Below are 16,065 nucleotides of genomic sequence, written 5' to 3'. Positions count from 1 at the left end.
ATTCACTCAACGTATCTGGTGTGGATGACAATTTACTGCGACTTCCCTCCACTCAAAAACAGTGTTTTTTATTATAAACTTCTTTCAAAAGTCCAACTGAAAATGCAGCAGCAAGTTCAGATTTGATGGTAAACTGTGCCAGAATGGTGCCTCCATGTGCAACTGTCTGTTAGCTTGATATTTAATACTGTTTTATATTTAAATCTCAAAAGTCATCATGAAAATGACATGAGTCTCTGATGATGACGCAATGCAAGAGCTCAGCACTCATCTGTAACTCATCACTTTGATCAGCAGGTATTCTGAGTTACCTTGGCATTGCGGCTGAAGTGGCGAGAAGCAAGTGGGTAGGCAGATGTGAGGGAGGAGGCAGAGGGTATGGAGGGCAGGGGGCTATCTGAACCTCCTCCTCCACCACTGCTCTTCTCTCCTCCTCCGTCATTCTCACTGGCCCTGCCACCCCCAAGGACCCTGCGCCGCAGGGAGGGAGAGCTGCCCGGGGTGCTGCGTGGAGAGTTACTGGCCGTACTGGAGACAAAAAAAAGGACACAGAGAGAGATTTAACTCTGGGGAGAACAGAGGAAACTCTTTCATATTTCATTGCTTAATTCTGCTCTGAAATGCCTTTATTGCCATGCTGTGCAGAAAGGCTACAGGCGTTTCCTATGTGATAATAGCATGCCATCTCAATCTGCTTAATTAAGACCATGAAAAACCACGTACAGCCAGTGTTGTCCGCTAAACTGATTTTGACTGGTACAGCACCCAGACAGTGAGGGTATTTAAGGCCATTCATTAATGGGTCTTAGGACTGTCCGATCAATAAGAATTACTACAAAACACAAGATCTGCAGTTTCCTTTAGAACAAAGCACTACCAAATCTACGAGGAACTTCAGAGAGTTTACGCTGTAATTACAGATCTGACCATTTCAAGACTGAAACGCACCATTAGACACAGACACAGATAAAGGCAGTGGTCAACGATTAGTCATTTGACATAAATGTGATCGACAACAACAATGAGAACTCTACTGCTAAAAGTAAACAATTTTCAAGATAACAATTTACCTTAGACTGTCATTTTTTATATTATGCATTTTATACACTATACGCTTAGTTGACAATATAATGGTTTAGTCTCTACTGTCCTCATCAGGGTCACCCTATTGCTGCCAAAACACTTGCAATGTAGGTTCAAGCCAGTGATACATGAAAATGTCTATATTTACGCCACAACACAGTTCCCATGGTTTCACCTCATTCCTCTGTAAGTATAACAACCGCCACATTCATCATTAGTCAGCTTAGACATTTGCTTGTCTTTCAAACACAAACAGCTATTTTTCATTCCCTTACCACGAGCAGACACCATGAATCAGAAGTAGCTCCCCAAGTGCTAGCTTCACATCAGTAACACAGTTAAGATAGCCTCCAACTTGATGAATGCTCTACTTGCACACTCAACAGTGCATCGCAGTGGCTCCTCCTGAGCTACAGCTGCTAATTTCATTAACGAAGCCAAACCAAGCACTCATCACTTCATTCACTCCCTTTGAGCCAGACTGCTCTCCACACACCAGATAACCTCTTTCCTCAAACTATCCCTACGTTAACATTGTTTTGACACACGCTGTCGTGTTTTCACCACCTCCATGATGATGATGATGATTTTTGTGCCATCTACCCACCCAGTGGTGAATCCCCAAGACAATTCAGTTCCTTACTCCTTTCGTATAGCTCTCATTTTTGTCTTTCTCAATCCCAACTGGAGTCTTAAATGGCCTGAGTGGTGTTAAGATGGTGTTTTTAAAAATCTGCTTGTGTACAGAATGTACAGAAAGACTTGAAACTGTCAGAGCTACTGCTGGCAAATTCATGTTCTTACTTTATTTTAGACATTTTGGAAACGCATACCTGAATATTGCCTTTACTTTTCTGTAGTGTGGCAGTTGTCTTGGTTTGTCTATGTTGTTTGTACACAGCGTCAGACCTAAATACCAATAGTTTTGTTACAGCTCGTTTCATAGACATCCCTTGAAAATGGAAAAAAAAGATTACGAGTCAAAATGAGAGTCTTAGGCTAAATGAAAACAAAGCTGACAGATTATATTTGTGACGCAAGATTCTCTCTTACGACCTTTAATCGACTCTTGGCTCTGAAAAAATGTTCACTGCTTTTATATTCATTTGTATTAACTATAGATGTAAGAACGCATTTTGAAATAAAAACAATTTAAAAAAATATGTAAAAATAGATGCTAGGCACTGAGAGTGCACTGAGTGGTGAGAGAAATATATCAACTTACAAATAGAGATGATTAGCAATTTTCTGCCAGCATTCCTTTCTTGTCTTTTTTTCGCAAACAGAAACAGTGTTTGCAGTAATATGTTTTCTATATTCTTCATAGCTCTCCAATATAATGACCAGCTCCTCTTGACTGAAGTAGGCGACCCATGGTCGGTCCATTTTGTGTGGTAGAGGAGTCAAAAGACGCAAAATGCTCCCTTCTATCGTAACATCCATTCAATATTTACTTGGTTAAGTAAAGGAAAAAAACATTTTCTTACAAATGACATGAGTACTGCTCCAAACTTGGTTACCAGCTGTCAGAGACAGCAAATGGAGAGAAAATGGGATGAGTCAAAGTTAACACCTCCCAGGCAACAGGGCTGGGACAAGGAGCAGGAAACTGGGCGTCCATCCCTGATCCTCAGCAGGTTTGTTTTACAGGAGAATGATCCCCGAAATATTACATATCTGTTGCAGCAATGTTAGTTTGAGCAGCATAATTACAACTTCGCTATCTTGAGTTAAACGCACATAAGGGCGCTGTAAAGAGGCTTGCTGTTAGTAAGTCACCGAGTGTGACCAGGACACTGTGATGTGTATCTGTGTCAACATGTGTTTACAACCCGAGGCTAAATCCGTCAGCGGCACATCTTTTAAAAAGCTAACCGGCAGCATTGCCAGAACTTTGAACACAAACATCTAGTCAGCCATCTCTCTGGTGTACAGTGCAGCTAACCTTAACATTGTCCTTTCTCCTGTTACTCATTAAAGCTAAGTTAGCACTGATCGGCTAAAGGGGAAGCTAGCACACCAGCTACCCAAAACAAACTCAACACTTTCACTGGACACGTCAGAGACAAGACAAAGTCAAACATTAATTGTACAACACGTTTCAATGAAGACTCGCTATATATTGCAAGGATGGAGGCTGCTATGGTCAGTGGAACAGGGTGGAGGGGTGGATGGAGGGGCTCCAGTCAGACAGTGTGACCGAGGGTGCACCGAGAGGACGAACATAAACACACAGCTAGCTATCCGTTTATACAGCTAATATCAGACTGTGGCTGCACACCTGTGATTTTACATAAACTACGCCTGTCCCACCCTTGTTATCAGTGGGATTTGCAAAGCTGTGATTAACTTCACCACGCCAAATGAACGATGAGCACCACAGACAGATCACTGCACAGCATTCGCTGTCCATCACACTGGACGAGACTGTTATGTCACTTACTCGAACATGTCATGAGGCGTTCGCGATCCACCTGATATGCACAAAAACACACACACGTTGCGGCTCACTGTTGTATAAAATATGGTGTTCGTGCAGCTAAAGCGAGCCAGGCGCCACAGGGATGTATGTCCGCTCCTCTGCCTTGTTTTCTTCGCTTAGCCTCGGGGTAGAAATGCAGCCATCGTCCACCGTCCCGCGGTCGGATGTTAATTTCTCATTGTGGCTGACACCCCTGCACCTCGCAGCCAGGTACCGGACCGACCGCTGCTCCCTATGCCGTTAGCATGACCCGGTAACGGGCTGCAGTCTCTGCGTCCATCCGTAATCCCCTTTGCAATAAGGGAGAGGGTGGAGGGAGGAGGGAGGGAGGAAGAGGAGGGAGGAGGCGGCTCCATGTGCTGAGTGAGGCCTTGCTTTTTACGGTGAGGTGGTGCTGAACTGGGGGGCACCGATAAGGACGATAAGGCAGAGTCAAAACAGAGGTTTTATCTGAATTCAGAGGGACCAGTGCCTCACGGACAGGAGGTCGCAAGAACCTTTACTAACATTACTATCTTTGCAATGAATGCCCTTTTCAGCATGTGAAATCTCATGCTCTATATGCATCATCTATTTATTTACCAAACAGATGATGAAAACAAACCTCATTAACCAACTTCTCCCATTCATTTGTGGGGATCTGAAGCATTTCCAACACAGGTACTGTGTTAATTTAATTACATTGATCCTCATGAGTAAGCAGTTAATTTACAAACATTTTGATAATTGCTGATTTAAAAAAACACTATGTGAATATATGCCTTTTCTTTTTAATAACCAGAATATCTGTGGATTTTGGACTGCTGATTGGACAAAACGAGCAATCTGAAGACACATCGGCCTCTTGGAAACCAGACACTTTTGACTTATTTCTGTCATTTTGTAAATCAAACGATTATTCAAGAAAATAATCAAAAGATGAATAAATAACAGAAACAGTCATTACTGGAGGTTGAAACACCAAAGGGATGTTATTAGGTTGCTTATTATTTGGGATTAATGTCTTCATCACACTATCAGATGGAGGCCCTTAAGTGTAGCATCATATACAAACAGAACAGGCTAAATACATCGACCATGGCTGCCTGTGGTGAATCCACCTGGCCAAAGCCCAGAGCCCATGCAATCCCTTAACCCCCAATCTCTCTGTCCATCCCTCTGGATTAGAGTCCACATCATAATCCATGCTGGGCTGAGCTAGGCCGACATCTCCACCATTCAGTCTGTGTAATCTGTTTTTCTGAGGTTCACCAATGGCCCATAATAATGTCCAAGTTTCATGGGCTGGGTGGACATTGAAAAAGGTTCAAGAGAGAGACTGAACGCTGCTTAAAAAAAGTGCTGTAAAAATGTACAGGAAGTGGGTATACCAGAGATGAAGGTGCTACTCTTGTGTCCTTTCCTTCCTGACTACAGAAAATCTCTTATTTCAATTGAACAGGAGAGGGAAGAACAGTGTAAATGGACATATCCCTAGGGTGCACACTACCCATAATATAAAACAAACCAGTGAATAACACTATAAAAGCTGATTACCGAAAACAGGTTGTGGGTACAATAGGGACTGACCTAACCAGCAATATTAATTGAATTTCTGAAATCAGAACACTGTCAAAAGTGGACCAATAATCACACAGTGTATGTAAACACACCAACTGAATGCAGACTATGTGAACGAGGAAAAGTCACAAAGCTGAACTGATACGGTATGGCAGAAAGACAGAGGTCACAGTTACAATCAATCACAATCAGTCCTCAGGTCACTGTGTTGTTGATTGGGCTGTGCTAAACCTCCTTTGCAATTACAGAATAGAATAGAAAGTCTTTATTATCATTGTACAAAGAATATACAGCAAGATTGGTGCTACATCTGATCAGGTGCCGACTAGTCAATAAACAAACAAGTAAAAACAGACAACATAATCACTCATAAAATCAGAAATAAATTGTGAAAAAAAGGCTGTATGATGCTGTTGTAAAATATAGTGGATGGCACTTAATAAATGAAGGATTACTCTAACAAGTAGTAAACAGCAGTTGATAAGTAGTGGATTGCACTATCTAATAAACTGGATTGCACCTGAAGAGCAAAATTTTTTTATGTTATGATTTATCAGCCTGATGGCCCTCGGGTAAAAACTGTTTTTGAATCTATTTATTATGTCATTTTAAGTTAGATGTTGTCTCTGTGAGTGTACATGTGTACAGTATGTTCATGTATATGTATTATACAGTCATGTAGAGTTTTAATAAAAGCATCAGCTCCGGTGTTGACCTTAGAGCTGACTGGTTACCAAGCACTCTATACTCTGTATAAATATATAAAAAGCAGGAGGCATCCTCCAAGGCTGAAAAATTAAACCAATGCAGAAGTGCCACTTGAAGCTGCCCAACTTAGCAGCAGAAATAAACATGTTTACAGCTAATTTCAAGCTTCTGATAACTTTAGGGAAGATATATTTTTTATGACTCACCTATTTACATTTTATTATGACCCAAAGTTATGCATATTAAAAGGCAGGGTGGCTGGAGTGACAGGCTGTCTGTGAGGCGTTTCTACAGTCTGTGAGTCAGATCCACCCCTCGCTCATTCACAGCTTACAACTCTCGTCCAAATATGGTTGCTTCTGGCTCCAAAAGCCCAAGACGGTGACAGTTGCAATGACAAACTCAAGGCCCCAAAACGTGAGTCCAAAAACCAATGGGTGACATCACAGTAGCTACGTCCATTGTTTTAGACAATGACAAAAAGATGCAATGTTGTGTCTTCAATAACAAGTCAGTATGGCCAAGACCATCTCAACCAAGGTATCTGATAGAAAGCTGCACTGACACATTTCTACAGTCTTCATACTGTACTGCACTTCAGACTGGTCTCGGATTAGAAGCCTATCAGTCTACATACTTGTAAAGCTAAACATGTGATAAGTTGTTATTATGACAATTACACAACATGTTTACATTAAAAAAAAGTAGAACAAGATCTCTGTGTAAATGGAATTACCCTTCCAGATGTACCATAGAAAATCATGTGTGCTAGTTGTGCAAAACAAGTGAAGGCAACTTTACCTTCTCAAATGTGGTGACTGCGACACTCAAAAAGGAAATGAAAATGTATCACCACTGAACTATAGCAACACCAACACCCAAAGGCTGGGAACAATTAGTGCATTCAACAAATGAGCATCTAGAAACTGTGAGGAATTCATCAGATGCAGTTATGCCCTTATTCACCACTGTTCTGCAACCAGATATTGCAAAGCAGATCGTTTAATAGATTTAGTCCTCAAGAAAACACACCAAGATATTAACCTGAACTGTTTCACCACTAGTGTCCTCCCTTCTGGCCAAGATCAGGACAAATGTTTTGGTCAAAATATAGGAGATGTCCTCAAATAAAATGCCTCAATTGCCTACGGTAGAAACTGACAGACACAGAAGATAAAACTACTAAACACAGAGTCAGACAATTTAAGTCACCTCTAACACATCATCATTTGTTCAAGTGCCACAGCCACACAAGCTTAGCAACTTAGATGTTTTGGAGTCCCCTCTGATTACTATCACACAGACACATCTCTCTTTAATAGTGCCCACTGAACGCTCACTGCAGATGAAAACTGACATATAATTAATTTTCTGTGCAACAGTCTGTCTAATAAGCCTTGATAGCAGGCCTGGTTTGAAGGCATGATCAGGATAAACTGCAGCATACAGGCCCTGTTTAGACTTGTACACCTTTCAGACCAACAATGTTAACAGTCTGAATAGGCCAACGTTGGTCTTAAGATCTGGTCGTGCATCCAACCAGTGTTTAAGTGGGTCACACACAGCTTTACTTAAATGAAATGGTGAGAACACAAGTTTCTATACTTTTAAAATCATTATATGGTAACTATAGAACTGTCACAGATTACCACACCTATACAATACACTGCAAGATTTCACTCCATCAACCATAAATCCTCCTCTTCTCAATATCGAAAGATGCTTGAACATAATCATAACTATGAGTTGCTACATTATGTTACTATAAGGAGTCCAAATAAAGAACTGCTATAGATAACAACATGTTTTCCCCACTGACATGATGAAAGTTGAGTGTGAATATTGCCCTGACCACTTTGAATTTACTGATCGAGAGTCAGTGATGAGGCCAGTGGTTCAAAATTCATCTCCAATGCATCTTGAGTGACCTTTTCGTCATCACCCCACAACTGATTTCATCTGCAAAAAAAAAACTTTTCACTGTTAAACAAGAAAAATAAACATTTGTCATGAGGCTGCAAGGGCAGCTTAGCACCTCCTCGCCTCTGGGGAAGACGTTAGAGCCTTGTCACAGTTGTTTGAAAATTACAAATCAACTGTGCCTTAGGAGTTTGTTATGCCATACAAACATGTTTTTTGTGCCATCAAAATATGAAATTGTTCTTGTCTTTAGAGCTAAAAACACAGGATTTCATGAGCAAATATTAATTTTGGTACCAAGTATGAATAAGGTTAATAATATCTCTTATGCCTTATCTGAATTATGGTTTGCAGGAGGGCTTTTCTGAAAGAGAAGTATATGTGTTAGGATTTACCTAACACTGTTTACAACTATATCTTTCTCTTGCTTTTTAGGCTATAAACCTATGTTTTTAACTAAAGGCCACTGTAAAACCATCATTGAAGGGTCATCTGAATATTAAAGTTCATTAATATCCAGCAAAACAATATAACTGGGTCAATAAAATGATGTGTAAATGAAGAGGACAAGGGCACAGCTGTTTATATGGAGCACAAGAGAGGATCACCCTCTGCTTGCCCTCTGCAGTGGTGCCCAGACCCTCCTCTGATTGGACTCACATGACATCATCAGACGAAGAGCTTGTTCCCATTGGCTGAAGGTGATGTCATGCTTTAGAGGAAGGATAAATGGTGCATGAACCCCGCCGCTAGCTCCTTGTGACTGACCCAGCTCTATTTTTCCTCACTGCCACAACAGCGGTCTCACTTTCTTTGTTGACACTTTACATAACCTTGCTGTTTCGCTTATTTGAAGAGGTCATGTTTCTTTAAAGCTTTTGCTATTCTTTTGAAATACATATCAATATATATGTTTTCTTTTCTCATGCAGAGTAGCAAGGGAATTTCTTGTTCATCACTGAAATTCAACCATCTGAGTGTCGGCCTGCTTTTTAAGTCTGATGTCATAGAGTACCATGAATCAACTCAACTTAGTCAGGATTTTAACAGTGTAATCTGTTCTCTCTAGTTTAAGCCATTAGCTAATTAACTCCACCCTGTTCCAAAATAGTTGACCTCATGTTGCATTTGAGCAAAGTCGACTAAGAGTAACTCTGTCAGATGTAAGGCCTTTTTATTCCCCACCAACATGCACAAATGAGAGGCTACTCACTCCACTCAGTCATTGCAGCCAAATCTGGTCTCCTAAGGCCTGAATGCAAATTGGCTGAGATTTTACAGAGCTATGAGCGCAGAATACCCATGAGACAATCAAATATAGTGCTGACAGGGTGGATGCTCTGTTCTAAGCCACTGAACCTTATGTGGTGCTGCAGCTGTGAGATAAGTGAGCCCATCCCCAGTGAGAGATCTGTCAACTGAATGAATGAATACAAGAATAAAAAAAAACAAAAAACCACACACTTTAGTTTGGGCTTCATAAGGAAGTAAGAAAAATGTTGAACACTAGTGCTTTAAATTCATTATTTCTTTCATTATATTTTCTTTTTTCTTTTCTTTAATCACTGGCTGGTTATTTGGGATAAATCCAGCACACTAACCTGCAGGTCTCCCAGTCAGAGTCTCTGCTGAGCAGGCTCCTGAGGGACCAACGGGAGCGCCGGCTGGGAGAGGGACTACGGGACCAAAAGCGAGACGGTGGCAGGAGGAGGTCCTGTGAAGGGATATCCAGACCTTGCTCTCCGGCCTCCATCTGACTGGCCACAGACGGGGAGGGCGAAGGACTCCGACATCCAATGGTCCCCCTCTCCGCAGTCTCCTCTATTACAATTTGCGGCATTTTGCCCCATTGTTGCTCAGGAGTGCAGCCTTGCTCGTCCTTGCTTTGCTTTTTAGTTCGGGTCCTGCTGCGGTGGGAACGACCGTGGCGGCTAGAGCGTGATGGTCTGGGGCTAGGTGAGCGAGACCAGGACTCTGTATCAGAAGATGGTGGCAGGATAGTCAGCGTCGGGATGGGAATGGGCTGAGCCAGAGTGATGCCTTCTAGTCCCACAGGAGAGGACATAGTCATCTTCAGAGATTTTCAGGGCTTAATTTTCTCATTCAGTCCAGCCAAGTGCACCTACAAGGGCTTGTTGCATCTTAAAGTTGAGACTGATCCATGTCGGACCAAGATGTTCTATATATTTTTATATATTTAGGAACAGGATGGGCAAACACACCAAACACCCCCTCTGAGGAAATCGACTAACCATAAGAAAAGAGAATTTAGTTTTCTCCATATTTCCTGTTAACTTAAGGAAGTGTCTTCACATAAGGCAAGTAAAATTCCGCATAAGTGGTAAAACTGCAGTCCAGTTAACAAGTCACCAGCATTGTAGGTGTTCCTTCACAGTCAAAAACAATGCAACAGGAAGCTGGGAGGAAGTCTGTCACATAATTTCACAGGCCTTCTCAATTTGTGGTCATTAGGCAATCCACTTCCAGTTGGCAAAGAGTGACTAAATGTTCTATCCTCCTTTTTCTGTGTTAAGCTTATGAGCTTCACCCCTTCCTCCTCTGCATCTCTTGCACTATATGGTGTCACTCTCTTTCTTCAGTACTCCTCTGCTCTCCTCCCTTTGGCAGACTTCAAGCTTGCATTTGGATGATCAGGCTCATCTTTGCAAGAGTTGAAGTATCAGACAAACACAGATCTGTGTCTGGGTGTAGCTACCTGAGGAGTGACAAGAGCAGAAACTTTGCATTCAAAAGGCTGGCCTACATCTGACTACCACTTTTCTAAAATGTCTTTTCTCAAAATATAAATTGTTTAACTTTTCCACAAAAACAAATGACAGCAAGAGTAGAGCTATTTCTGTCTGGTCTTTGATACTCTCTGCTCTGCCAGTTCTGAGAACATGAGGTATCATATGATGGTAATGTATTTGCAATGGAATACTGTTCCCGTTAGATGGTCGATGAATAGGATTTATTTATGGTGGGGTAGTTTATGTTACGTGTTTTCTTTTGTCTAGGTTTTAGAGATTTGATCATTACTTTAGCAGCATATTTTAAGATTTTCTCCCTTCAAGTACTCAGAAATAGCCAAATCTGGGTGAATGCGGGACTGACTGACGCCAGTCACTGTGCATTGATCACTGGACAGTAACAGACTTCAAGAGACAGAAACCCCCACGTGTTGCAACAAAAGCCCACACAGCACAGTCCCTGGACAAAAAGGGTTATCGAAATGCCAGAAATTCCAAACCTTGACTTGCACAAACACAGCTGATCCTAAAACTGTCCACAAAGGACAAACACACAATCATTCACAGCAACTGTTGGATGCTGTAGAAAACATAAACAGCACCTTTTGAAAATACATACTACCAATAGCAAGGCCTAATTACCACTAAAGGTTATCAAGGTCATAACTACATGAGAACATACTACATATACGTGTATGTGTGTGTGTGTGTGTGTGTGTGTGTGTCACTCCATTGTTTGCCTTCAAAGAAGACACTTCCAAGGCAAGGGCCCAAGCACGTCTGACAGTATTTGCTGTGATCTGTTTGAACAAGACCAATCTTGGCACAGACTTGTTTGTCCAGAGTAATCCACCATAATCCCCGTGCAGCCTTCACTCCTTGGTCCACACCAGCCTCATCTTTTTGCCATAAAACACATAAGCCACGTCAGGCTATAATCGCACTACATTACACACCAACCACAGCCATTTCAGACGCGGAGCACTACTGCATACACAAGCAAATTCAAGTTTCTGCAGTGTGAACCAAGTGTCCAGGAACAGCTGCTCTTGTGATATCAAGTTCGTTGCTCAATATTGTTGTTGCTCTGTTCATTTTGAATTAAGAAACGTAGCACTTGAATTACCTGCAGTTACGGGAAACAACCCCAACCACATCTGTTGACACGACACTATGTGCAGTTAAACACCCACGGATTACAGGCTTGTAGAAAGAAATCGGGTTTAATAATAAGGCACTGAATAAAACTTTTAAGCCTGGGTAGACAAAGTTGGAACTCCTACCTCCCATTGGATGAGTTTCCTCCGTTTCTGTTATCTTGCTCGGCCTCGAAAACAAGCCGAGCGACGGTGCGGGGAGTGAGGTTAAAATCCACTTTTTCACAGGAACACATCAACATTCTTAGATGCGTAAAGAAGCATCTGCCGGCTGCAGCTAACAGTTAGCCTTTAGCCAGCTAACGCCAAACACAGCCAAGTTTAGCTAACGCTGCCCCCCGACCTCCGAAGGCCGACAGCTCACAAAAAGATGACTATCTGGCTAGCAGGCTTTAACTTCCAGCAGATAGAGTACAACGCCGACGTCTTCCATTTTCATTTTAAAAACACCCCGCTATAAAACACTACTGTTAAACTAAATTTAAAGCTAACGGCCAACGTTAGCTTAGCATTGGCAGCGTAATAACTTGGTTTTAAAGTAAGAGACAATAGCTTTTTTGTCGAAAAGTGAAAAGGGACGCCAGTCAGTCGGCCGATTAACTTCGTACGCGGGGGGTTGCCAGAAGTCTAAACAAGAAAAGTAAACCCTTGCTGCGTGTGTAAATGGGACGTAAATCTGCCAACACGTTCATTATTATCATTGTCGAAGTTTTTCTTTAAAAAAAATCTTTAGTATTGTGTAATCAAACGTAGACAACTGTTGGCGTAACCAGACCCAACACCCCTCCGACAAACTTTGTAGTACATTCCGGGAAAATAACTGTCCAGAGGATGTGGCGAGAGAAGAACACTAGTGTTTACATTAAACAAACACTAACTATCGAAAATGTGTTTTATCTTTCAACAACTTTAACCTTCTTATCGAGTTAAAATAAATCCACCACGTTGCAGGAATGAACTGTTGTTACGATTAGGCTGTTTAATTGAGAGGGGAAACGACTGGAGCAGTCCCATACAGTTTAAGGAATCGGATTTTTGTAGCATAAACATGAAGTCACCGCAACTTGTTTTCTCAGTACACCACGAGCAACAAGTACAGGTAAATCCACAGGTTTGGCTAATTTTAGTTACTTTGAAGGGAGCTGTAATGTGACCAAAGTTAATGGGCAGAGGCATAGCGACCCCTTGTGTCAAAAAGGTTGTATGAATTTGTAACCTGATAATTTATGCCTCACTAAATTTCTTGACAACAATGTGAGGGGATTATGAGTCCCTATTAAGCAGACATTCATTTTTAAAAAGCGTTAGTGATTTATTGTAACTTTTTAGAAGCAACAAAAAGGCAGTGTGGCACAGTGTGTATGGCATGCAAGTTTATCTCACCTCTCTCCTCCTGCAGCAGCATCGCTTCATGTGGTGTCATGAACTATAATAGGTGGGATGCAGCCTGTGAGAGATTAAATATCTTCTCCTCCAGGTCACCTTGTCTGAAGCTGAAAACAAAAGAGCATACACACACGTTGTGGAGTGACACCGAAATAAAGTTGATCTATCTATCTATCTACATTGACAAGAAACTTTAAGTTAAGATGACATTATAACCAACAGAGGCACATGAGTTTAAAATACACCCAAAGACTGTACAGAGAAACTTAAATATTGTTGATTTTAAGGTGATTCTTTTCATTATTGATTTTTTTTTTTTACCGATTTTCCAGATTAATGGAGAAAACAAATGTATTTTTCCAATTAATTGTGAAAATAACAAGTATTAATGGTTAAAAATGTTGATCAAAGTTTACTATAGCCCAAGGTAGCATCTTGAAATTGCTTGTTGTGTCTGACCAACAATCCAAAACCTAAAGATATTCAGTTTGTCATCATATAAGACAAAGACATGCAACAAATCCTCACAACTGAGGGTGTGGAACAAGCATTTTTGCTTCAAAGACAACTTGAATAATGTATTGATTATCAAAACAGTTGCAGCTTAGATTTGTGTCGATCATGTAATTGGTTTATTGACTAATCATTTCAGCTTTTCTGGACTTTAAAGACCCTGGCAGTTTCAGTGAACTGCACAGGAAGTGCGATTTCATCTTTATCTCATTTCTAATGCCAACACCCCATCATCATGTGCACACACTTTGCATGTTTCAGTCTGAGCACTCAATGCACCAGAGTTTTTTTTTTTTTCTAACTACTAAACTTTAGAAGCTACAGAGCGGAGAAATGTACAGCCCTGATAGACACAAAGTCAGTCATCTTTTCCAAGTAGTGCTTTTTAAAAGGATACAGTATTAACAACATAGCTATTTCCTGAAAATGCATTTTGTTGTAATGATTCTGCTCTTACCTGCCTGTCAGTTTTGTTTTTCAGCCAGTGGTTGCTTGTGCATCCTTTCAAATCGATGGCAGAGCATCACAATGACTTGGCAATTTCAAATTCTCCATAGGTTTTCCAGGCATCCTCCGTCTTCTCACTCCCTGTGACCACCTCCTGCAATCAACACTTCACCGGCTCCACTTCAAAACAGGGAACCAGCGTCAGTGTCTGAACTGAACTGAACTGTGTTACATATGCAGCCAAGCGGACGAGAAACTGCTCCGGGATACAGGGAGTTGTGTTGCTGAGCACCTCAGGCTGCTGAATCGGAGGACTGGAAACTCGATCTGTTCTAAAAATAAAAAACATCACCAGCATAGCGAGAAGGGAGGTGTGTCACTCACTGTGTGTATGCATGTGTAGGGTCACAGAGGTGCAGCCCACCCCCCATATACACAACACACACTCAACACACATACACACACACACAGACACACACAGTTTATCATATGTCAACATTTCCTTGAAGTTTCCCCTCTCATGTGTACACCAACCCAAGGTCTTTATTTCACCCTCCCTTGGTCACATATGTGTAATTTTCAAGATTGCTCTGGCTGGTTTTTATTGTCATTATCATTCACAGGCTATCACAAGGTTAAAAGAGGCAAGGACCCTTATCCCTGTGTCATCTAGTTACATCACATGACAACATCCTTGACCTCCAAAGCAGCTAAAATACACACACAAGTACATACATACACAGCCTGGCTGGCAGACGCCTGTATCCTACCTCTGTGCACTGTACATCTTTTTAATGTTTGTATGGCGGCAGAGTGGGATGTGTTTAATTTGACCTGACATGTGACAAGGCACTCCCCTTTAAAAAAGAAAAACAGCTCATTACATTCATCACGTCAACAGGCTGACTGTACCGATCACGTGAATCTTTTTGTCCCTGTAGTCAGCACGCAAGTTGAGGCCTTCAGTCAGTGTCTGTTTTGTCAGCCGTGACACCAGTGGCCTTGTTTTTCTGACACTGACCGACTGTCAGACCTTTTGATGTCAGATATCAACACTGACAGGAAGAAAAAACACACTGAACAAAAATTTAAATGCAACATTTTAGTTTGTGTTCCCATCTTTCACAGGTTTAAGTTAAAGATCTAAGACTTTTTTTATGCACGCAAAAGATGTATTTCTTTAAAATTTTCATACTTCTCCTTTTCTAAGATATTCCATCCACCTGACAGGTGTGGTATACCAAGATGATGATTAAACAGCATCATTGCTACACAGGTGTGTCTTGGGATGGCCACAATAAAAGACCACACCATACAATGCCACGGATGATCCAAGTTTTGACTGCAGGAATGTCCACCAGAGCTGTTGGCCCGTAAACTGAATGTTCTCTCTCTAAGATGGCTCCACTGTCATTTCTGATAATTTGGCAGTACATCCAACCATAAAATTTTACAGTTTCCTTGGCCGGGATATTTTGGCTTCATTTTTGTACAGTGGGAGGAAGTGAAGACGTGTCGTCCATCTTTATATACAGTCTATGGCACTGACTTGGTTGACTCACTGAGATGCTAACACACACTTCTAATAACCTAGCATTCAAAACACTGGAGCAAACAGTTCTGTGCTTAAGTGTCCTTGAGCAATGACCTGAATCTTTGCCAGCTGCAGGGCTCTGTGAGGTGACCGTGACCTCTGAGCTGTGGAGAAGGGCATGAGAAAAGAGTATTTATTTATAGACAAAAATAAAGCACCGTATTGCATTAAAATGTAGGTATGTGTAGCTATCCCTTTAAGTGCTGCACCTTTGTGTGCTTCACTCTGAGCACGTTTGTCTGAAAGGATTTGTTAAACAAAACATGTTAGGGATGATTTTTGCATGCCAGACTTGCTGTCTCTCTAACAAAAAATATATCTATCTATATAAAGATATAAAAGTCACTACATAAAACAATATGAAAACATTTTAGCAAAGATATTATTTTAGGCAAGCAAAGGTAATATCCAAAGCCTTTACAACATTTCACGCTATTCATTAATGACTGCAGATATTTATGATAA

At 41.3% G+C, this 16,065-nt stretch overlaps 1 protein-coding gene across 5 annotated transcripts in view; it reads right to left on the bottom strand.

Moving 5' to 3' along the window:
* The window catches only part of gramd1a (GRAM domain containing 1A), a 40,799-nt gene extending 26,628 nt beyond the window's left edge, over positions 1–14,171 (bottom strand). The window contains exons 1-4 of one of the 5 annotated variants that reach the window (XM_033640642.2): positions 14,017–14,171; positions 13,044–13,153; positions 9,355–10,469; positions 312–528 (exon numbers count right to left, since the gene is read on the bottom strand). In XM_033640642.2, the coding sequence (XP_033496533.1) occupies positions 312–528; positions 9,355–9,824 (687 nt within the window). In that variant the 5' untranslated portion in view covers positions 9,825–10,469; positions 13,044–13,153; positions 14,017–14,171. Of the gene's footprint in view, positions 1–311; positions 529–3,526; positions 3,873–9,354; positions 10,470–11,243; positions 11,521–11,786; positions 12,337–13,043; positions 13,154–14,016 lie in introns of those variants that run through there. The other 4 variants (XM_078171502.1, XM_078171501.1, XM_078171503.1 and 1 more) reach the window with 4 other exon arrangements.
* Between the last annotated feature and the right edge of the window lie 1,894 nt (positions 14,172–16,065).

The sequence above is a fragment of the Epinephelus lanceolatus genome, chromosome 10 (genome assembly GCF_041903045.1).
Source record: "Epinephelus lanceolatus isolate andai-2023 chromosome 10, ASM4190304v1, whole genome shotgun sequence".
Classification (NCBI taxonomy): Eukaryota; Metazoa; Chordata; class Actinopteri; order Perciformes; family Serranidae; genus Epinephelus; species Epinephelus lanceolatus.
This window is presented reverse-complemented; position numbering and strand designations above follow the sequence as displayed.